Source organism: Schistocerca nitens, chromosome 3, assembly GCF_023898315.1.
Source record: "Schistocerca nitens isolate TAMUIC-IGC-003100 chromosome 3, iqSchNite1.1, whole genome shotgun sequence".
NCBI lineage: Eukaryota > Metazoa > Arthropoda > Insecta > Orthoptera > Acrididae > Schistocerca > Schistocerca nitens.
In genome coordinates, this window is record NC_064616.1 from 946,809,615 (window position 1) to 946,832,910 (window position 23,296).

The window sequence follows — 23,296 nt, forward strand, 5'->3', positions numbered from 1 at the left end:
CCTAAAATAACGTAACTATCCGGCGAACGGTCCGGACACTTGGGATGATGTCATCCAAGAAAAATAGCACACGCCCGTTGAGCATTTTGATCACAATAGCCATACATCAACACGATATCGACCTTTTCCACAATTGGTAAACGGTCTATTTCAACACGGGTAATGTATCATGAAGCAAATACCATCCACACTGGCAGAATGTTATGTGATACCACGTACTTATACATTTGTGACTATTACAGAGCCATCTATCAAGAAGCAGAAAAAGTGGTCCAACTAAAACATTCATATTTCTTTATGTACTACACGAATATGTAATAAAATAATCAAAAAGTATGATGCCAACAGTAAAGAGTAAGGTAAATTCATTATGTTGCCAGAAAATGTGTTTTATTTATTTAATTATGAAAATGTTCTTTTATGATAAATAATGGACTTGTTTAAGATTTAACATCTTAAACAAGATGAGGTGTGTGTGTGTGTGTGTGTGTGTGTGTGTGTGTGTGTGTGTGTGTGTGTGTTTTAGCATTTAAAATCTTAAACAAGTTCATTATTTATCATAAAAGAACATATTCATAATTAAATAAATAAAACACCTTCTCTGGCAACATAAGGAAATTACGTTACACTTTACTGTTGGCATTGTACTTTTCACTTCAGATATACCATATCTCCAATGGTTGATTACATTACAATAATTAAGAAGTTTCTCTGCCATGAAGTTATGGAAGAATCAATCAACAGAAGGAAATAAGATAATCACATCAGAGCAAGTGATATTTCCTTAAAGTATTAACAGATGAGGTATCTACTAGTTATCACCAACTACTTTCTCAATTCCTTCTTCTTGTTTCCACCAACTCTTCTACAGCTTTGTTTGCCTTTCGTACAGTACTTTTCAGATGTCTACCCTGTAATCTCTTCCACTTTTTCATGTTTATCACTTTTCATTTTTTGTGTCATATTTAATTTTCTTTTGTTTTTGAATACCTGAACCCATAACCCGTGCTGTATCTATTACTGCTTCTTCTGGTACTACTTTTCAGAATTTCTCTTCCCCATAACTGTAATACAGTGCCTACTGTCTCAGCACAGCAATGCTCCCACATCTCTGGCTTTCAAATCTAGTCTGTTATCGTAAAGTTTTAGTGTCTATTTAATGCTAATTCATTACATCTCTTTCAACCTGTGGTCCTGAGAGACTCTTTGGCGTATTTACTAAGTTTCTAAAATGTCTTCTTTCTTCAGTTTGCTCTGTTATCTTCAAAACATATAACCTACATGTTTAAACATGACAACACAGAAACTTTTGCTCATTTATTGAGCTGCTGTCTTCACTTTCTCTGTTTTCTAATTTCCAAGTTTTTATTTGAAACTGAGAAAATGAAGTTGCACAGTGATCATAGAATCATGAAAAAATGAAGATAAATGTTCAAGTGATCTACCACAAATTATAGGTGCACTGACCTCAGACAACTTACTCTCACATGGATATGCACTCTATTATAAAAAAAATGTAATTTTTTTCAGAGATGTATATATTAAATATGGAAGACTGCTGCAAATGTTCTCTAATTTCAATACAAACATATATAATTACCATTTCATTATACAAACCTGCATGTTTTGCACCTCTCAATTCCTTGATGTGCTTTTTTGCTGGTCTCTTCCCTGAATTTGAGTGTGATTCTGCACCAGAGCTTGAATAGTTCATTTCATAATTACTCAAGTCTTCCTCAATATACTCGTCACTATTGTTTAATTCCTCCTGAAACTCCTCTTCCAATATGTTGTCTTCAGTGACATTAATATGTTCCTCTGTGTTGCTTCTCCTACTTTTCTCAACTGCCCAATCATCTTCTGGACAAGAAAGAAATATTAATTACAACTAATTACTCACTGACAGCACAGAAATAAAAATTATAATGTAATAATATCATACTGGTTAGACCACAAGCACTGACAATATGGCTCCTTCATTCAGAAGTCACTGGCATACATTATCATCACATAACAACAGTGTCATATTAGTTTTATGATATTAAAAATAGCATCAAGCACTGTTGTTTTATCAATGATGGAACTTGTTGAACTCTATGGCTGTTATTTGATGAGTGGTCATTGATGAAGCATCCTAGAAGCCAGAAACACTTTTAAAAAGGTATTATTTTATAGCCATTACCAGTTTTGGGCCCTCGTGCCCATCATCAGATGGCTACATTTGTCTTAATATAGTATTATATTCGTCAGTAGCATGCCTCCACTCCTGAACTATGTAAGAATAATTCTGAAGTTAGTGCTACTTTATACACTGTGTGGATGACTTTAATACTGTAGAAAAATATTCTAACGTTTAACAACTGATAACATAAAAAAGTGAAAGAGTTGTATACACTTCTATTTGTCATGCTTGATCATCATTTTGTCAATCTTTTCCTTCTTTTGCATTCCTGGGAGGATTCACATATTCACTGGCTGACCAAAAACTGAAGCACTCAATATAAATGGTCAGATTTAAATGAAGCTTTGTACATGTACACACCAGCAGTAGGCATGTACATGATTATATTTTCAGTTCTCTGTGACAAGTAGAACATCTACTAGCGTGTATTACTGTTGTTAAGGTTTACTGTTGCTACTAGGACTGATATTCTACATATGGGGCATGGACAGCATTGGATGTTGAATGATCACTGTGTAAATACAGAGATCCTGTATATTCATGTGAGACAAAATTTCCAGCACTAGACAGTGCTTGAAAGGAGCCTCATTGTGAGTCTCTATGCGGCTGGCTGGTCGAACTGTGCAATATGCAGATTTTTGGGGCATTCAGATGTGACAGTGGATTGGACTGCATGGGAATGTGATGGAAAGTATACTCATTGTCAGAGGTCTATTCAACCACATCTGATGACCACAAGGGAGGATTGCCATTGATTCCCTGTAACATTCTGCCTCATCCCACAGAATTGGTTGGATACTAATGATATCTGGACTGGGGAATTACATCAACATCTACATCTATATTCTGCAAACCACTGTGAAGTACATGGCGGAGGGGATTTCTCCCATTCCACTCATGTATGGACCATGGGAAAAATGATTGTTCAAATGTCTCTGTGCATTTCTTAATTAATTTAATACTGTCCTCAAGACCCCTTTGGGAGTAATATGCAGAGGATTGTAGTACATTTCTAGAGTCGTCATTTAAAACGGGTACTTAAAACTTTGTTAGCATACTTTCTCAGGACAAGAGTTTGTGAGTTCACTTTTTTCAGCATCACAGTGACACTTTCCCATGGGACAAACAAACCTGTGACCATTCATGCTGCCCTTCTCTGTATACGTTTAATATCCCACACTAGTGTCATTTGGTAGGTGTCCCAAACACTTGAGCTATATACACTCCTGGAAATTGAAAAATAGAACACTGTGAATTCATTGTCCCAGGAAGGGGAAACTTTATTGACACATTCCTGGGGTCAGATACATCACATGATCACACTGACAGAACCACAGGCACATAGACACAGGCAACAGAGCATGCACAATGTCGGCACTAGTACAGTGTATATCCACCTTTCGCAGCAATGCAGGCTGCTATTCTCCCATGGAGACGATCGTAGAGATGCTGGATGTAGTCCTGTGGAACGGCTTGCCATGCCATTTCCACCTGGCGCCTCAGATGGACCAGCGTTCGTGCCGGACATGTAGACCGCGTGAGACGACGCTTCATCCAGTCCCAAACATGCTCAATGGGGGACAGATCCGGAGATCTTGCTGGCCAGGGTAGTTGACTTACACCTTCTAGAGCACGTTGGGTGGCACGGGATACATGCGGACGTGCATTGTCCTGTTGGAACAGCAAGTTCCCTAGCTGGTCTAGGAATGGTAGAACGATGGGTTCGATGACGGTTTGGATGTACCGTGCACTATTCAGTGTCCCCTCGACGATCACCAGTGGTGTACGGCCAGTGTAGGAGATCGCTCCCCATACCATGATGCCGGGTGTTGGCCCTGTGTGCCTCGGTCGTATGCAGTCCTGATTGTGGCGCTCACCTGCACGGCGCCAAACACGCATACGACCATCATTGGCACCAAGGCAGAAGCGACTCTCATCGCTGAAGATGACACGTCTCCATTCGTCCCTCCATTCACGCCTGTCGCGACACCACTGGAGGCGGGCTGCAAGATGTTGGGGCGTGAGCGGAAGACGGCCTAATGGTGTGCGGGACCGTAGCCCAGCTTCATGGAGACGGTTGCGAATTGTCCTCGCCGATACCCCAGGAGCAACAGTGTCCCTAATTTGCTGGGAAGTGGCGGTGCGGTCCCCTACGGCACTGCGTAGGATCCTACGGTCTTGGCGTGCATCCGTGCGTCGCTGTGGTCCGGTCCCAGGTCAATGGGCACGTGCACCTTCCGCCGACCACTGGCGACAACATCGATGTACTGTGGAGACCTCACGCCCCACGTGTTGAGCAATTCGGCGGTACGTCCCCCCGGCCTCCCGCATGCCCACTATACGCCCTCGCTCAAAGTCCGTCAACTGCACATACGGTTCACGTCCACGCTGTCGCGGCATGCTACCAGTGTTAAAGACTGCGATGGAGCTCCGTATGCCACGGCAAACTGGCTGACACTGACGGCGGCGGTGCACAAATGCTGCGCAGCTAGCGCCATTCGACGGCCAACACCGCGGTTCCTGGTGTGTCCGCTGTGCCGTGCGTGTGATCATTGCTTGTACAGCCCTCTCGCAGTGTCCGGAGCAAGTATGGTGGGTCTGACACACCAGTGTCAATGTGTTCTTTTTTCCATTTCCAGGAGTGTACTACGATGGGCTGCATGAGTAATTTGCACGCAATCTCCTTTGTAGACTAATTGCATTTACCTAGTATTCTACCAATAATCTGAAGTCTGCTATCTGCTTTACCCATGTCTGAGCCTATGTAATCATTCCACTTCACGTTGTACGAGTTTACAGATTCCAACTGTGACTCACTAATACTATATTCATAGGACACTATGTGTCTTTTTTTCATTTTGTAAAGTGTACAATTTTTCAATCTTGAAATTTAAAGCAAGCTGCCAATCACTGGACCACTCTGAAGTCTTACCAATATCTTACTGAATATATGTACAGCTTTGCTCACTCTGTACTTAATTGTAGATAACTGCATAATTTGTGGAAATTCTGAGATTATTATTAATATTGTCCACAAGATCATTAATATACAACATGAACAGCAAGGGACACAACACACTTCCCTGGAGTACACCTGAAGTCACTTCTACATCTGTAGAAGACTATTTATCCAAGATAACGTGCTGTGTCCTCCCTTCCAAGAAATCCTCAATCCCATCACAAATTTCATCTGATACCCCTTATGATAGTATGTGTGACTGTTTGATAACAAGCACAGGTGTGGTACTGAGTCAAATGCTTTTCAAAAATCAAAAAATACTGCATGTACCTGACTGCACTGATCAATGGCTCTCAGGATCTCACATGAGAAAAGTGCGAGTTGGATTTCACATGATCTGTGTTTTTGAAACCTGTGCTGGTTGGCATGGACCTCATTATGTTTGAGATCAGAATGTGTTTTAAGATTCTACAACATATGGCTGTGAAAGATATCTACAGTAGATTATAGTTAACAGAGGTGCTAACTTGGGTGCGAATTGGGTACAGAATCTAATAGAGATTCCACCGGGCCCTGGGGCTTTGTTCAATTTTAACAATTTCAGCTGTTTCTCAGTGCCACTGACACTATTTCACTCACCTTTTCAGGGATGCCAGACTTTAGTTGGGGGCAATACTCCTGGGTTTTCCTTTGTAAAGAAAAATTTGAAAACAAATTTAAGGATTTCTGCTTTTGCTTTGCTATTCTGAACAGTTCCAGTCTCATCCACGAGTCACTGGAGACTAACTTTCGTGCCCCTAACAGCCTTTATGCATGACTGTCCCCCGTGTGGGTTGCTGTCAAGACCACAAAACACAAATGGTGGTGTCTGGACTGGTGCCGTGACCAGGAAGCACAGATGAATGGCATTGCATTGTGTTCAGTGATGACTCAGAGTTCTGCACTACCCACGATGACCACGAATGGCGAGTGTGGCAGCTACCTGGAGAGAGCTCGCATTTTTCCAATGTTTTGGAGAGGGACAACTATTTTACTCCTGACATCATGGTGTGGGGATCCATCAGGTACAGTTTCAGGTCGTGACTGGTAGTGGTTGATGGAACTGACAGCACAGTGGTACATCACAGTCATCCCGCTTCCTCACATGTTATCCCTCATGCAACAGTATCGTGGTGCCATTTTTCAACTGAACAATGCTCATCCACACATGGCACATGTCTGTGTCATTTGTCTGCACGATGTTGAGGTACTCTTGTGGCCAGCAAGATCCCAAGATCTGATCTCGATAGAATGCGAGGAGGACCAGCTCAGATGTCAACTCCATTCCAGTGCCAGTATCCAGAATATCAAGGACCAGTTACACTGATCAGCCAGAACATTATGATCACCTACATAATAGCCAGTACATCCTACATTGGCACAGATAACAGTGGCAATGCATCATGGCATGGAAGCAATGTGGCCTTGGTAGGTCACTGGAGGGAGTTGGCACCACATCTGCACACACACACAAGCCACCTAATTCCCACAAATTCCAGGCAGGGGAGCGACGAGCTCTGATGCCATGTTCATTTACATCACAGAAATGTTCAATTGGGTTCAGATCTGGCAAGTTTGGGGGGGGGGGGGGGGGCAGCACATCAATCGTCAATTGGAACTCATCATTGTGTCCCTCAAATCACTCTATAACACTCCTGGTCTTTGGCACATTATTTTGCTGAAAAATGCCACTGCCATCGAGAAACATGATGATCATGAAAGGATCTACACAGTCTGCAACCAATGTATGATAGTCCTAGGTCATCATGGTGCATTGCACGAGCTCCACTGAACCCACGGATGCCCATGTCATTGTTCCCCAAAGCATAATGGAGCCACTGCCACCTTGGCTCTATCCTGTCAAGGAGCTGTTCCCCTAGAGGATGATGGATTTGCGCCCTCCCATCAGTATGATGAAGACAGTATTGGGATTCATTAGACCATGCAACACATTTTCACTGTGCCAACATCCAGTGTTGACGGTTATGTTCCAATTTACATCATAGTTTCCAATGTCATGGTGTTAACATTGTCACATGCATGGGTCACTGGCTGTGGAGGCCCATCGTTAGGAGTGTTCAGTGCACTGTGTGTTCAGACACACATGTACTCTGCCCAGCATTAAAGTATGATGTTATTTCCGGCACAGCTCACCGCCTGTCCTGTTTTACCAGTCTGCCCAGCCTACAATGTCTGACATCTGTAATGAGGGGTGGTCGCCCAACCCCACGATGTCTGGATGAGGCTTCGCCTCTGTTTTGCTATGTGTTGAACACGCTCACCACAGCACTCCTCAAAAAAACAACAAGTCGTGCAGTTTCTGAAATGCTCATGCTGTGGTGCTGGGCCATCACCATCTGCCCTCGGTCAAACTCAGATAGACTGCATGCCTTCCCCATTCTACACACAGATAGCATGCTCACTGATATTACACACACCATGTGTGTGTGTGTGTGTGTGTGTGTGTGTGTGTGTGTGTGTGTGTGACACTAGCAGTCATTCCTCGCCAGATGACACTGCTATCACCTGGGTGGGTTTATATCAATAGTAAGTCAGTGCTCATAATGTTATGGCTGGTCAGTGCATAATGAAACAGTTGTGGGCATTTGATCCTCAGGAGAGGATACAATGGTTTTATGACACAGTTACCAAATGATTCACTGCATTCATCCAGGCCAGAGGGGGTGTGAAATCATTCTGATAACTGGGCTGATACTGCTGAGTTCTTTCTAAATTTGACTTGATTTTGTAATCACTGCAATAATGTCATACTCTCTCAACCTTTGAAGTTTCATTTCATTTTCTTCTTCCCTTCTGGGTGCTTCATTTTTTTAATTACACTGTGTATATCACCCACATAACTGTGGCACAGAAACACATCATGAACTTATCCAGGTCAGTTGCCGCATGTGCTTTACACACAATTTTTCTGTTTATAATCCAAACATAATCTGTTAAGCAAAGATATCATTCATTTTCCTGCAAGCAAAGATCTCAGATGCCTAAAGTAAACAATGACTATGTGTAGATGCACCTTATTAGTAACAGACAGGATACTTAACATATAAGAATGGACATATTATTTAGTGAATAGAGGACTAGTTGTCTTACAGAGATTTTATGTGGTACGAGGGTTGAATGAAAAGTAATGCCTCCACCTGCATTAATTGGGTTTGGATGGGAATATTTTAATAAATCAAATGCAGAAATAATCCTTAGAATGTGATCTTTAGTTACCAATATTCACTTTTCCATATAATCACCAGCCAACTGGATACATTTCTGCCAACGATGAACAAGTTTTCTGAAGCCACCACACAAGAAGTCAACACTCTGTTTCCACAACCACAGTCTCACAGTACTCTCAATGTCTTCGTCAGAAGCATAATGATGTCCCCGAAGATCATCTCTCATTATCGGGAACAGATGGAAGTCAGACAGTGCTAAAACTGGACTGTATGGAAGATGTCGTACTGTGGTGAGATTCAGTCTCTGAAGTTCTGCTGTGGTGGCACATGAAGTGTGTGGTTTGGCATTGTCATGCTGCAGGAAAACATTTCCCTTTTCCTTTCGGAACCTTGTTAGCCATAGTTTCACAGTTCACAGCATTGTGATGTAATGCTCTGAATTTGTTGTTGTTCCACGATCAAGGAAATAGATATGGATAACACCATATGCATCCCAGAACACTGTGGCTATGATTTTTCCAGCTGAGGGCTGCATCTTGAATCTCTTCTTCCGGGGCGAGTCTTTGTGTCGATATTCCGTAGACAGACATTTCATCTCCGGGTTGTAATGGTGCACCCGCATTTTGTCTCCTGTCACAACTGAATGGAGGAAGGCATCACCTTCATTCTCATAATGCAAGGGGAGTTCCTGGCAAAATTCAAGTCTGTGTGCTTTCATTTCAGGGGTCAGCATCCAGGGTACCCATCATGCACACGTCTTCCAATAGCCAAGCAAAGCAATAATGTGACCCACATGTTCTTGTGAAATGCTGATTGTGATTGCAATTTCTCTCTGAGTGATACGACGATCATCCTGAATCAATCTGTCAACATTTTCCTTGTGAAGCTCGGTGGTTGCTGTCACAGGATGCCCAACTCTTTGTTTGTCCATTCTCTGATGAATCTCCTTTGGGGCGACACCTGCTGTCAAGAATTCAATGACTGCATGTTGCTTAAGTCGCATTGACCTATCTGTAGAGAAGAGGCTACAGAACAGGCCAGTACCTGCCACATACCAATGCTGCCAACTGTTGAAGAGTTACAAAGGTGGAGGCATTACTTTTCAGTCATCACCTGTAATTTACAGTGTATAGGTTCCTGGTCTCAACCCTAAAAATGATCTTAGCATAATAATTATAAAGAGAAAACTGTTTAATTTTCTTAACAAAGACTGCCAGAAATTAGTTTTATCTTGAAAAACCATTTCATAATTTATTCAAGTTAAAAGATATCTAAATTTTTCTGTTTCATACTACACTAAGAGAATCAGATCCTCATGAAAAGTCAATCAATAATCAAAGTAACTTTATTCTGACAGCGTTATTTAACAAACATTCAAGTAAATTATTAATTTTGTTCTTTAGCATTACACTGCTTACAAAGTGTGTAAATATGTTTTCATTTTATGTACTTGTGTTTATGGTGCACCTATATAAAGAAAGTATGGCTGGAGGTTAATTTCCTTCGTTACTCTGCTCAGCACCATAGTGTTGAAACCTTATAGAGCACACATAATCAAACACAGTGTGCCTCCACAGACAGCCTGAAGTCGCTTCACATCAGCACAGATGGTGCAGCAAGCACTGTGCCATGTACAAAAGTGACTTATATAAGCTGGCACACTGGGCCCTCAGCCAAACTAATGTTTACATGGCTATTGTATGCACAACTATTAGACTGTGCTTTAATGTATTATATAGTGATTGTTCTGATTCCTGTCGCATTCAGTGTATTTGTGTATCCTTTCAAACGGAAGTGGAATAACAGTTCATTGGTGGGAATTCTGAAACTGTTTCTACAACGTTAGAATATTTTGGCAACGAGTGTGCCAATATGTCAATCTCTTGTTGAACAGCAATGAGCTCTCACCAAGCAGCAGTGGACTCTTTTTGTGGCACTATATAATTTGGCAACATAGTTGATGCACCAGGGCTCACCACCTTTGATGCAACACCCAACATTTTCTCCATATGATGATTCTGCAGAAGACTGGGATGCATATGATATACACCTTGAGCAACATTTTAAGATTGTGGAATCGCTCACCCCAACATGTCTACAGATTTCTTTCTGTCATATATTTATCCCCATTTTTATCACCTTTTGTTTCATCTAGCTACTTGCCAGGAACCTGCCAGTCTCTCTTTTGATGAAATGAGTCAGTCGCTCTCTACATATCACTGCAAATGTACTCATGCTATTGTTGTTCGAGTCAAGTTCTACCATTCTCAAAAGTGGCCGCAATAGTTGTACAGAGCTTGGGCAGTGGAACTTCATGGGCTAAGCAGTCACTGTCAGTTTGTTACTGAAACTCACCAGGACTCATATGCTGATTCGGTGGTTCATGTTGCTACAATACTACACCTGGCCCCTGATGGGAAACTTTGTGAACATGCTTTAAAATGTGAAAATCCCTGTCTCACAGAGGTTTTGAACATTGCCCAATACTCTAAGTATCTAGGGCAGCAGGAAGTCAGATAGAAGTTTGGTGTGAAGCAGCTGTCATTGCTTCTTCTCCTTCTCAACTGCCATTAGTTAGCTTATGCAGGGAAAATGATGTCACAGCCATGCAACCTTGGTCTCCGTGCTGCATGGGGCAGCACAATGCTAAGCAGCAATAGCAGTCCGTGTCACAGTAGTGGCCATGTGCTCCTCTCCTACTGTGTCCTCATTGTTTTATTCAACATGAGTGGGCCACGTGCCCAAAGCACTGGCCGATGTGCAACCACTGGAAGAAAAGGGTACATATTGGATCTGTGTGTAACTCTCAACCTCCTTCATCAGATTTGAACATGGATGTGAATAGTGGTTCCCAAATGATGGTAGCCCCAGACAAACTCTATATAGAAGTATGTGTTGTGGACAAGACGTTAAAAATGCAAGTAGACATAGGTGCAGCAGTGACTTTGTTGAATTCTCAAACCTAGGTGGATCTCGGATCACCAGCATTGTCCGCTTTCTCTCATCAGTTGGTGAGTAACAACAAACAATAAATACCCACACTGGGACAATTTTCTACTCCCATAGTTTATAAAGCAGTTGTTTGGCCTTTGACCTTTCTAGTAGTCGATAAAGCCAAAATTGAAAAGTTATTTAGGTTAGATGCCTTCAAAATTTTTGGATTCTCTATTATTGATGAAGTGCATGTGGTATCAGTTCAAGTTCCATAGCAACAACTGCATGCTCTCTGCCTGGAATATTTCTCCTTTTTTTCAGAAGGTTTAGGGTGCGCTTCCGATTTCAGGGTTCACATCACATTGAAACTGATGGCATGTTCCCTTTTTTTTTCATCCCCCCCTCCTCCCCCCCAATCCCATAGCTTTATGGGAGCAAGTCAAATTAGAACTAGATTGACTGAAGTCTTTGGGTGTTACCACATTTGTCTCTTCTAGTGAATGGTCTACTTCATTGGTAACTGCTGTAAAACCTAACAGCAACCTTTGGCTCTGTAGTTATTTTAGGAAGTACGTATATTGACAGTCTCTAATTGATACCTATGCTATAGTCTGGCAGGAAGAACTCTTAGCAGGGCTTTCTGTGGGCCAATATTTTTTTCAAAATAGGCTTGTCAGAAGCCTACCTGTAACTTGCTGTGAATAATGATCCCAAATGTATCCTTTTAGTAAATACCCCTTCGGGTTATACTGATATCATTGGTATCCATTCAGCATGACTAACACTCCTGTCATTTTGGAACTCACGGCCTCCGTGCCGAAGAGCATGATGGGTGGATGATACTATCGTCTCAGGTTCCTCAACAGATGAACACTTGCAGGACCTTTAGGCTTTGTTCATGGTGCTGCACACCGCTGGGTTAAAATGTAACTTGTACAATTCGCAATTTTTTCAGCCTACTATTGTCTATCTTGGATTTGAAGTCTTGCATGCAGGTGTCAACCCTTTATGCCAGCATGTTGATGCCATTAAGGATTTGCCACATCCTACCAATGTCAAAGAGTTGCAGGCCTTTCTCGGAAAGATTCTGTGCTACCATAAATATCTTCCTGATGCAGCCACAGTGGCTCACTGACTCACTGCACAGCACACAAATGCAGATACAAATTTTGGTGGCTTTCATGGCCAATCTTGTCTTAATGTCAGGTTGTTTAACTTGTCCACCAACGTTGGCCACCTAAACCACCAGGCCAAGCAGCAGATCCCTTGTGTACATATTATGCTCTCCGCCACCACCTCTCAGTACTTGATGGTGTGTTACTGCTGGCTACTGAGGAGTTGGCATCCAGGGTTGTGATCCTGACCACAATGCAGTGGGACAACAGTTGCCTTCACTGCCTGGACCATTGGGGTGTTGCTCATACAGAATTGCTGACTTGTCACCATGTGTTTTGCCTGGTTGTTGACAATGAGATCACACATGTTGTGTCAGCCTGCATACAGTGTGCCACACATCAAGTGGCACCACTGGCATCTCTTTTCCCATGTAGACCCCCCCACACCCAGCACACATGGGTGCATATTCATGCCAATTTTGCGGGTCCATTCTTAACTCCTTTTGGTTTTTAGTAATTGATGCATTCTTAAAATTTCCATATGTGGTTTATTGTCTGTCCACATACACAGCAGCTATGGTCACAGCACTGCCGATTTTCAGACAAGAAACCTGTATTGGTTAGATCAACAACAATGCCTCAACATAACCACAAAATAAGTGTAACACAAACAGGCCATGTGTTAAAACAATGACAGTGTCTCTCAAACAGTCCACGGGTATACTGCCGGTTCATAGTGTACAACAGGCACAATATTTCAGCTATCACACATGTCGCCATTGTCAGGTGCGCTGACGAACTGAGCTCCTGAGGGCGGGCGGTCGAATTAAATCCCGTCCCCCCACAGGCCACTCTCTTCGCCGTCCGCGCCCGGGCGCCGGCAGTCACGAAGACATGTGCGTCGGATTCTGTCGGAGCGTCGATGTGCTTGCTACGTCCGCCCTGGTCGCCAGTTTGTGCTTTTTGCTGAGAGTCTTCTCAATTACATTCAATGCCAGTTCCCAAGCCTTGCTGAGATTGTAGCTGCAATCTCAGATGATAAGATCTTCCCTGGTGCGAATTTCGATAGCCTCCCTTATAACGCTGTCCCAATATTTAGAGGTCTGAGCCAGGATCTCGGTACGCTCATAATCCATCTCATGTTTCTCGGACGAACAGTGCTCTGCTACCACCGACTTATTTGGATATTTCAGTCGAGTGTGCCTTTGATGTTCTCGGCAATGATCATCGATGGTGCGTACTGTTTGTCCAATATAAGTCTTCCTACACTCACATGGAATTTGGTATATCCCGGCCTTCCTCAAACCGAGGTCATCTTTCACACTTCCCAGTAATGACTGTGTTTTATTGGGCGGGCAAAAGACGGTTTTAACTTAGTGTTTCTTTAATATATGGCTGATTTTCCCCAATAGTGTGCCATTGTACGGAATAAAGGCAATGGCTACCTCTTCTTCCGTGACTTCATTCCTCTCCACAGGTTGTGCTGTGGTGGTGGGATGGAGAGTGTATCTAATCTGCCATTCCGAGTACCCATTCTTTCGGAACACGGTTTTGAGGTGTTCCAATTCTTGGGGCAGATTCTCTGCATCTGAGATGCTTCGTACCCTGTGTACTAGTGTTTTGAGTACTCTATTCCTCTGAGAAGGGTGGTGGCAGTTGTCTGCACGTAGGTACAGGCCAGTGTGCGTTTTCTTCCTGTACACACCGTGGCTCAGGGAACCATCAGCTCTTCTCTTGACCATGACGTCCAGGAATGCTAATCTTCCTTCTGCTTCGGTCTCCATAGTGAATTTGATGTTTGGGTCTATGGAGTTTAGGTGTGTAAGGAAATCCAGGAGCTTGTCCTTACCATGGGGCCAGATGAAGAACATGTCATCGACATAATGGAAGAAAATTAGGTTTCCAATTGGATGACGCCAAGGCTTCCTCCTAGAAGTACTCCATGTACAAATTCGTGACCACCGGCAAGAGTGGGCTGCCCATTGCGACTCCATCCATTTTCTCATAGTATTCCCCACTAAACAGAAAGTACGTTGAGGTCAAGACATGCCTAAAGAGTTCGGTGGTCTTCTCGTCAAATTTCTACCCAATAAGCTCGACTGACTCTCATAGAGGCACATCGAAGCTCACTAAGATATCAGTGTCTTTCAGTCTGAAGTTGTCGAGACGTTTCACAAAATCCACAGAATTACCGATATGGTGAGAGCATTTACCAACATAGGGGCTAAGTAATTCAGCCAGATATTTTGCTAGCAAGTAAGTAGGTGCCCTAATGTTGCTGACAATTGGGCACATAGGTACCCCTCTTTGTGGACCTTAAGGAGCCCATAGTCTTGGTGGTACAGGTCCTTGACGTGACAATTTCTTGGCGTCTGAGCCACGATATCGGACAAACAGTACGCACCATCGAAGATCGTTGCTGAGAACATCAAAGGCACACTCAACTGAAATATCCAAATAAGTCAGCTGTAGCAGAGCACTGTTTGTCCGAGAAACACGAGATGGATTATGAGCGTAACAAGACCCTGGTTCAGACCTCTAAATATTGGGACAGCGTTATAAGGGAGGCTATCGAAATTCGCACCAGGGAAGATCTTATCAACCGAGATTGCGGCTACAATCTGAGCAAGGCTTGGGACCTGGCATTGAATGTAATTAAGAAGACTCTCAGCAAGAAGCACGAACTGGCGACCAGGGTGGACGTAGCAAGCACATCGACGCTACGACAGATTCCGATGCCCACGTCTTTGCGACCACCGGCGTGCGGGCGAGAACGGCGAAGAGAGCAGCCCGCGGGGGGAGGGGATTTAATTCAGCCGCCCGCCCTCAGGAGCTCAGTTCATCAGCGCACCTGATGATGGCGACATGCCTGATCGCCAAAATATTGTGCCCATTGGACACTATGAACTGGCAGTATACCCGTGGACTGTTCAAGCAACAAATACACTGGGAGAAACTGAAGAATCACAATGACAGTGTCTGTTCAATACTGTCACACAAACCGTATTGTTCTGCAAGAACTGTGTGGTTAGGTTTTTACTGCTCATAGATGTTCAATGGTAAACTATTGTAGCAGTATGCTGATGTTTGCCTGCAATCTATTAATGAGGGTTATCGAAAGTTAACTGTGAACTGGCCAGATTACTGTGTAATATTGTGTGTTGTGAACAGTGAAAGTAAAGAACTGTGAAATGCAACTGTGCAACTGTCGGCTACATCACTTACAGTAGTCAGTGTTGAACTCCTCCCCCCCCCCCTTTCCCCCCCACCGCCCACCCCCCATTTTTCAGTCAGTGTAAAAATGCAGTAAGTCAAAACCGAGGACTATCAACAAAGAAATAAAGCGTGGCAACGCCACAACATCACTGCATTAAGAACTTGGCTTACTTCACTGTAGCCTATACATACATGCAGAGCCATTGATTCAGCTGAATGTTGGAATGAGTCCACATTGGTAGACAGATAGAAGAATGCCACCATGGATGTGGGCACAGAACTCACTTCTCAGAAGCCAAATATGGTATCAGTTGAGAATAAGTGCACAAAAGGAAACAACAAAGAGGAGTGTGATAATAGTAATCCCCTAATGTTAAAATCAGCTAATAATAGTGAGGAGCAAAGATATAATTCATTAACTGAATGAAACAATCAATAATCTATATTGAGGGTTAAAGCAATGTGAGTGGGATGATAGAATGAAAGAGGTAATTAGAGAGAGAGGGAGAGAGAGGAAGGGGGAGGGGGATAGAATGAAAGGAAGGGTGGTTGTAAAATGATGACACTCATTCTGAAAGAAATAGTGTGTAGGAACATCGAAAGTGTTGTGCAAAGTAAGCTAGAAGCTAATAAAGTTGAAAATATATTTAATAAAGTAATGAACAGCACAGAAAGTATACAAGCAGAGGATGTAATTGACCGCACTACAAATTGAGTATATCTTGTCACTAAAGATAATTCATTCACTTAATGACCATACAGGCACCAAAACAAAAGATAACAGAGATAGAAGGTCAAAATACTGAAATCTCTCTTTTCAATCATCATACAAATGCCAAAATGGCAGATAATGAGATAACCATTAGTGGAATAGAAAAGCAACTACAATCGCTTAGTAGTGGAAAATCATCAGGACCAGACAGGATACCTATAAGATTCTATAAAGATTATGCAAAAGAACTTGCTCCCCGTCTAGCAGCAGTTTATTGAAGATTGCTGGAACAATGAAAGGTACCTAGTCACTGGAAAAACCTGCAGGTCATTCCCATTTTCGAGAAGGATTATAGGACAGATGCACATAATTATAGGCCTATATTATTGTCATTAATCTGTTGCAGAATTATGGAACATGTTTTATGTTCATGAACTGTGACGTTTTTGGAGAATGAAAATCTACTCTATAAAAATCAACACATATTCCGCAAACTGATATCTTGTGAAACTCAGCTCGCTCTGTTCCTCCACGAGGCCTGTAGCAGTGCAGATAACCAGCTTCATGCCATGTTCCTTGTCTTCAGGAAGGCATTTGACACCATCCTGCACTGCCATTTAGTGAAAAAAATGGGAGCTCACTGAGTATTGGACCAGATTTGCAACTCAATTTAAGACTTCTTTCCAGAGAGAGCTCAACACCTCACTCTTAATGGAACAAAATTGACTGGTATAAATGTAATTTCTGGAGTACCCCAAGGAAGTGTGATAGGACCATTCCTGTTTACAGTGTGCACAGGTGATCTAGTAGAAAGGGTCAGAAGCTCTTCAAGATTGTTTGCTGATGATATGGTTGTCTATAAGAAAGTAGCAATGCCAGAAGACAGTACCAATTTGAAGAATGATCTGCAGAGGAGTGATGAATGGTGCAGCTCTAGCAGTTGACCCTGAATATAAATAAATGGAACATAATAACATACATAGTAAATGGAATCCACTACTGCACAATTACACTATTGATGACAAATTACTCGAAACTGTATCCACTGAAAAATATCGAGGAGTAACTACCCACAGTGACCTTAAGTGGAATGACCATGTAAAGCAAATAGCAGGAAAAGCAGTTGTCACACAGATTCATAGCAAGAATCTTATGGAAATATAATTGATCCACATCGAAAATGGCACATGTTAGACTGAATCTTGAGCAATGTTCATTTATCTGGGATCTTCACTAGGTAGGAATGATAGAAGATATAGGAAAGATCCAATGAAGAGCAGCATATTTCATCACAGGATCATTTAGTCGACAAAAGAGCACTACAGAAATGCTTGACAAACTTCACTGGCAGAGGTTACAAGAGAGATGTTGTGCATCATGGAGTGGCTTATTACTGAAAGTTTGAGCGAGCACTCTTTGGTTAGAGTTGTACAACATATTACTTCCTCCTACATTTGTGTTTGTTATTGTGGTCTTCAGTCCAAAGCTCTCCATGCTATTCTATCATGAGTAAGCCTCTTCACCTTCAAATAATTACTGCAACCTACATCCTTCTGAATCTGCCTACTGTACTCATCTCATGGTCTCCCTCTATCATGTTTACCCCCACACTTCCCTCCAGCTGTAAATTGTCAGAATGTGTCCCTCCTTTTAGTCAGGTTCTACCACAAATTTGTTTTCTCACCAACTCTACTCAGTATCTCCTCATTAGCCACATGATCTACCCATCTAATCTTCAGCATTCTTTTGTACTACATGGTTAGACACTATACAAATATTTTCAGAAAAGACTTCCTACCTCTTAAATCTAAATTCAATGTTAACAAATGTCTTTTCTTCAAAAACGCTTTTCTTGCAGCAATTGCCAGTCTCCATTGCCATCAGTTCTTTTGCTGCCCAGGTAGCTAAACTCATCTACTATTTTAAGTGTCTTTACCTAGTCTAATTCCCTCAGCATCATCTAATTTAATTCGATGGCATTCCATTACTCATGTTTTGCTTTTGTTAGCGTTCATCTTATATCCCCCTTTCAAAACTATGTCCATTCTGTTCAACTGCTCTTCCAAATCCTTTGCTGTCTCTGAAAGAATTACAATGTCATTGGCAAACCTCAAAGTTTTCATTTCATCTCCATGAACTTTAATTCCTTCTCCAAATTTTTCTTTCATTTCCTTTATGGCTTGCTGAATGTACAGACTGAACAACATCAGGGATAGGCTACAAGCTTCTCTTTCTCTCCCTTCTCAACTGCTGCTTCCCTCTCGTACCCCTTGACCCCCATAACTGCTGTATGGTTTCTGTACAAGCTGTAAATAGCCTTTCACTACCTGTATTTTACCCCTGCTACCTCCAGAATTTCAGAGTGTCTATTACCATCAACAGTGTGAAAAGCTTTCTCCAGGTGAACAAATGCAATAAACTTAGGTTTGTTTTTCATTAGCCTATCCTCAAAAAGATGTCATAGGGTAAGTATTGCCTCATATTTTCCTACATTTCTCCAGAATCCAAGCTGATCTTCCCTGAGGCCTGCTGCTACCAGTTTTTCCATTCTTCTGTAAAGAATTCATGTCAGTATTTTGCTCAGTACAACAAAAGCATTAAAGAGTTTCTGCGGGTTAGTCAGGTACTACAGATTCTTCCTATGTGACTTTAGTGAAGTGGCAAAACCACTACATAAGTTGTTGAAAAAAGGTGTTAAGTATGAATGGGGCATTAAGCAAGAAGAGACATTCCAAAGGCTGCATAGCATCTCAGAAATACCTTGGTATCATTATTCGTTCTGGTATTTTCTAGGAGTTGTAGTACTTAGTATTATGTTTATATGTTGTTTGTGCACATACTGCTTGCTTTAAGTACACGAGGAAAGGCACGGATGATGATTGTTGTGGCAGAGTGTGTGGGAGGATGACCATAGTAAACACATGTGAAGTGTCGGAAATGACACACATTCATAGTAAATGGCCTCTTTGGTTAAGCAGAGGAAATAATGAAGAGTAATGATGGCTCTGTTACATTTGAATGCAATGAGGAAATAGCCACATTACCTATGTCACCTCCATGCAGAGATCAAAGATAGTGCAAGGCACTGCAAAACTCCCTTAGTGAGTAAGAAATTACTGTTGTGAATCACCTAAGTAAAATGTAAATAACAATTTTGTAAGATTGTGTGTTCTCTTTCATATTTATTATTGTAATGATAATATGTAATGTGATGTATTGATATGTTTATGTATACGTGGTGTGACGAAAAATAAACATAAATTTGGATGTGTGTATGTAACATAAAAAAAGAGAGAAAATATTTTGTTTTTGTTGTTTATTTGTATCTGTAATGTAAAAAAGGGAAAAGTTAATTACCCAATGATTTAAATTTATGTTCTATGTGGTGTATGTATTCATGAAAAATGAACTGATCTTTTAACAATGATTCTTCTATGTGTATGTATCCAGGGGAATACAAGTGCAGTGAAAAATGAAACAGTGTTTCATGTTGATGTTCACGTGTGTCAAAAATCGAAGTGAAATACAAACTTTACAAAATTCAAAATGTAAAGAGAACTAGACTCATTAACCAAGAATGTCTATAATGTCATTTTTAAAGCTAAGTTGTTTTTAACTACAACAGAAGCCAGATTACAAATTTATGGTCAAATAATTATCAACAAATTTTTCCCGTTGGGGGACATGTTGTATATTGACAACATAATAACTTATACATTGCTACATTTAAGGCTGTTGGGAGACATCATGGGTGCTCCAAGATGGGAAATCAAAGACACAATGCAGAGAGCAGGCAAAAGTGAAGTGGTAGCATTTAGTTTACTGGAGCTAAGTAGTAACACTAGAGCCCTGCAAATTGCAGAGGCTCTGCGCAACTGTCCCAGGGCACAAGTTTCACTTCAGAGAATTAACTGGTAACTCCACCACTGCCTAGATGCTGTTCTAAGGTGTCATAGTAGCAGATGTCCATGAAAGGGCACATCTTAGAAGAGGCAGCAAGCCTGATAATTGCTCCTGAGAACTGCAACATAAGAGGGATTACACATGTTAGAGTGCTACTACAGCAGTCCCCACTCACAAAAGGTGTGAGGGCAGAGCCAAGTGACATAAAACACTGTTGCTGCTGGCCATAATAGGAGTGGCAGTGGTGTTTAGCTTTCAGCTGAATACTGTTGCTACAAAGTAGTTTGCTGCTAGTGTTTGCTATTTCTATTAGCGCTCACCCCTGTGGATTCAGACACTGACTTTTGCCATCTTTGTGAACTAATGATCAAGCAGTTTGGTACTCTCCCCCCAACCTTCTTTGCTTTTTTTCTAATGTTTAGAATTAACCTTTAGTGTAGTAGTTAGTCTGATCGCTAACAAATAGCGTTAGTCAGACCCCTGAGTGCCACAAGTCTCCTGTTGCAAGCATCCAATCAAGTCCCAAAATCCACACCCCTCATAGGTGCCCTGTGACAGTGTTTGGCCCTGATCCAAGTCATCAGCTGTCTTCACTGGGAATTTATCTTTCTGCATTTGCTTCTCACCACTTAAAATTGCAGATGGACCTCAAACCCCTTGTCTTACCTCTACCCTGTGGTAGGTCATGACATACTTGAAAGAATATTATTTTCTTCATCCCAGGTAATTTTCCAGAGTCATATTGTTAATTTGAGAATAACTGTATGCTGTATTAATGTTCATGTAGTATTGATAATCTGACTTAACAAACCTATTAATTAAATGTATTCTGAGTACAGAAAAAGGTGATTACTTAATCTATAATTGCAGCCTGCTCTTATCTGGATTCTGAAATGTAACTGAAAAACTCTGGTGCTTAAAGATAAATCACAGTTTTACATATTTACTGGAATCAGTGGTTAATTTAAGTATTAAGATTTTGTGAGATTAACATAAATTGACAAAATTAAGAACTGATATAATTTTTCTTCGAATAAGTTCACTAATGTTTGTTGCAACATTATATAAACGAATTTGTGCTTGCTTGTGGCATTTTCTCACTAAAGTCAAGTTGAAAATTTTCAAGAAAAAAATCTGTTAGTTATTTTGAGTGCAGATACAAAAACAGTTTTCAATTTTAACCTTCAGAACATGTGCTCAAATTATTTAGCAAGTATTATGCTTCTTTCGGCTGAAAAGGGCACATGGTATGGTTTTACTGATTACATCCCAGTTTTCAATTCAAGCACTGTAGTTTAGCAGATCTAAATAGAGTAAAGTAACAAGTACTCTTTGTCTGTGAGTGGGGAAATGGAACAACCAACCACGCATCTGTTAAACACTTTGGAATACAACTACTGCCTTTATAGTGATCCAATCTCTCTTAGGTCAAAGTTAAACATTTCTTAAATTCAAAGTCATTTAAAAAAAGGTTTATTATAAATCAATAACTACAGTATCTAGGAATCATGATAATAATGTACGCGAGTGTGTGTGTGTGTGTGTGTGTGTGTGTGTGTGTGTGTGTGTGTGTGTTTTTTTCTTTCTTTTTAACCAAGAGCAAATGCATTTGCTTAGTGTAACTAAATCACATGAGTATAGAAGGTGTGACCAGACACATGAAAATTAAAGTCTCATTCAAAAAATGTTTGCGCAAACAGACATTTGTTTTGAATCTGTTTCTTGAAGTGAGTTGTCATTATCCTCATATTGTGTTTGTAATATAACTCAACCAGTCTCTGGCCATTCTTGTTATTGAATGTATGACTTGGATATTGTCCTATCTTTCCTCTTTCTATCTTTTCTCTAATTGAGAATTTAAATAAATCACTAAAATTTTAACACCTCCTTTAGCAATTTTGCTCAGGGTTTTCTCTAGTTCATCCCAGTGCTTACTGACTACTCCTTTGTCTCTCATTATCTTGGTTTATTGGTGCATATGCACTGATTATTGTGTAAGACTCATTAGCAAATTTGAGGCCCATTGTCATCAGTCCGATGTTATTGTTTGGAGTACATCTTGTTGACTGCAAAGACCGTTCCCAAGAGCAGAGATCCTTTGCCTATTTTCCTATCTGTTTTGATCCTGATTAATCTCTAGGCACCAAAGTCTATAGTGTTGTCAACCGTTATGTGGATTCTTTGATTCTCAATATCAGAATCGTTTCCTTGTGCAGCATCTTTTCTAATTAATGTACTTTCCTGCTCTGATTAGCATACTGATTTTCAGCATTCCTATGCATATCTATACTTTTGTGAAAAGTTAGCCACAGGTCTCCCACTCCCTATGTTTCGTGGTAGGCCAAACTCCACAGAATTTGACAGCCCAGCTTAGAGTGGGCACTGGTGCATTGGTTGCCACTGGGGTACTGATAGCATTTCTCTCATGATTCATGTCTACACTTGGGTTGTGAGCCCACTTTTCAATGGTATCTTGTAGACTGATTCAGTTGGAAAAGTTGGAGTGATGTGAGGCTTGAGAAAAACAAGTAGCAGAAATATAAGTTGGTGTAGAACTGTCATAAATTAACTGATTATAGGTTGAAACTGAGACTGTCTCATTATTTCCTTGAACAGTTGATTGGCAAGTTTTTTTATGACAGTTTGGTCACCAGCTTTTGAAGTCCATCACAACTGTATATTTGGTTACTGATATTGTAAATGCCTTTAATTTGTGACTGCTTATAATCAGGTGCTGATAATCTTCTGGTAGATAAATTTAATCACGTCTTCTTATGACTCATTTGACATTTCCAAATCCTCTGTCCCATTATATGAAGGAGTATCCATGAACAGAGAAATACTGAAAAATTGTGCAAAAACAATTGCTTTGTAAATGACATAAGGGAACTCTCAAAACTGTATGACTACGATTCTGCCCCAGACAACCATCCGGAAAAAAAAACATGAAGTTCCTGTATCTCAGGAGGCTTGTTTTGATGTAATTATAAATAAAGCAACAAACTTCATTTGGATCTTTCAAAGCTTGTCCTTCATGACATGCATAGA

At 41.2% G+C, this 23,296-nt stretch overlaps 1 protein-coding gene across 1 annotated transcript in view; it reads right to left on the reverse strand.

Annotated features, from left to right (window-relative positions):
* The window catches only part of LOC126249022 (uncharacterized), a 907,745-nt gene that overhangs the window by 259,855 nt on the left and 624,594 nt on the right, over window positions 1-23,296 (reverse strand). The window contains exon 28 of the mRNA XM_049950624.1: window positions 1,618-1,860. Within this exon, the coding sequence (XP_049806581.1) occupies window positions 1,618-1,860 (243 nt within the window). The remainder of the gene's footprint in view (window positions 1-1,617; window positions 1,861-23,296) is intronic.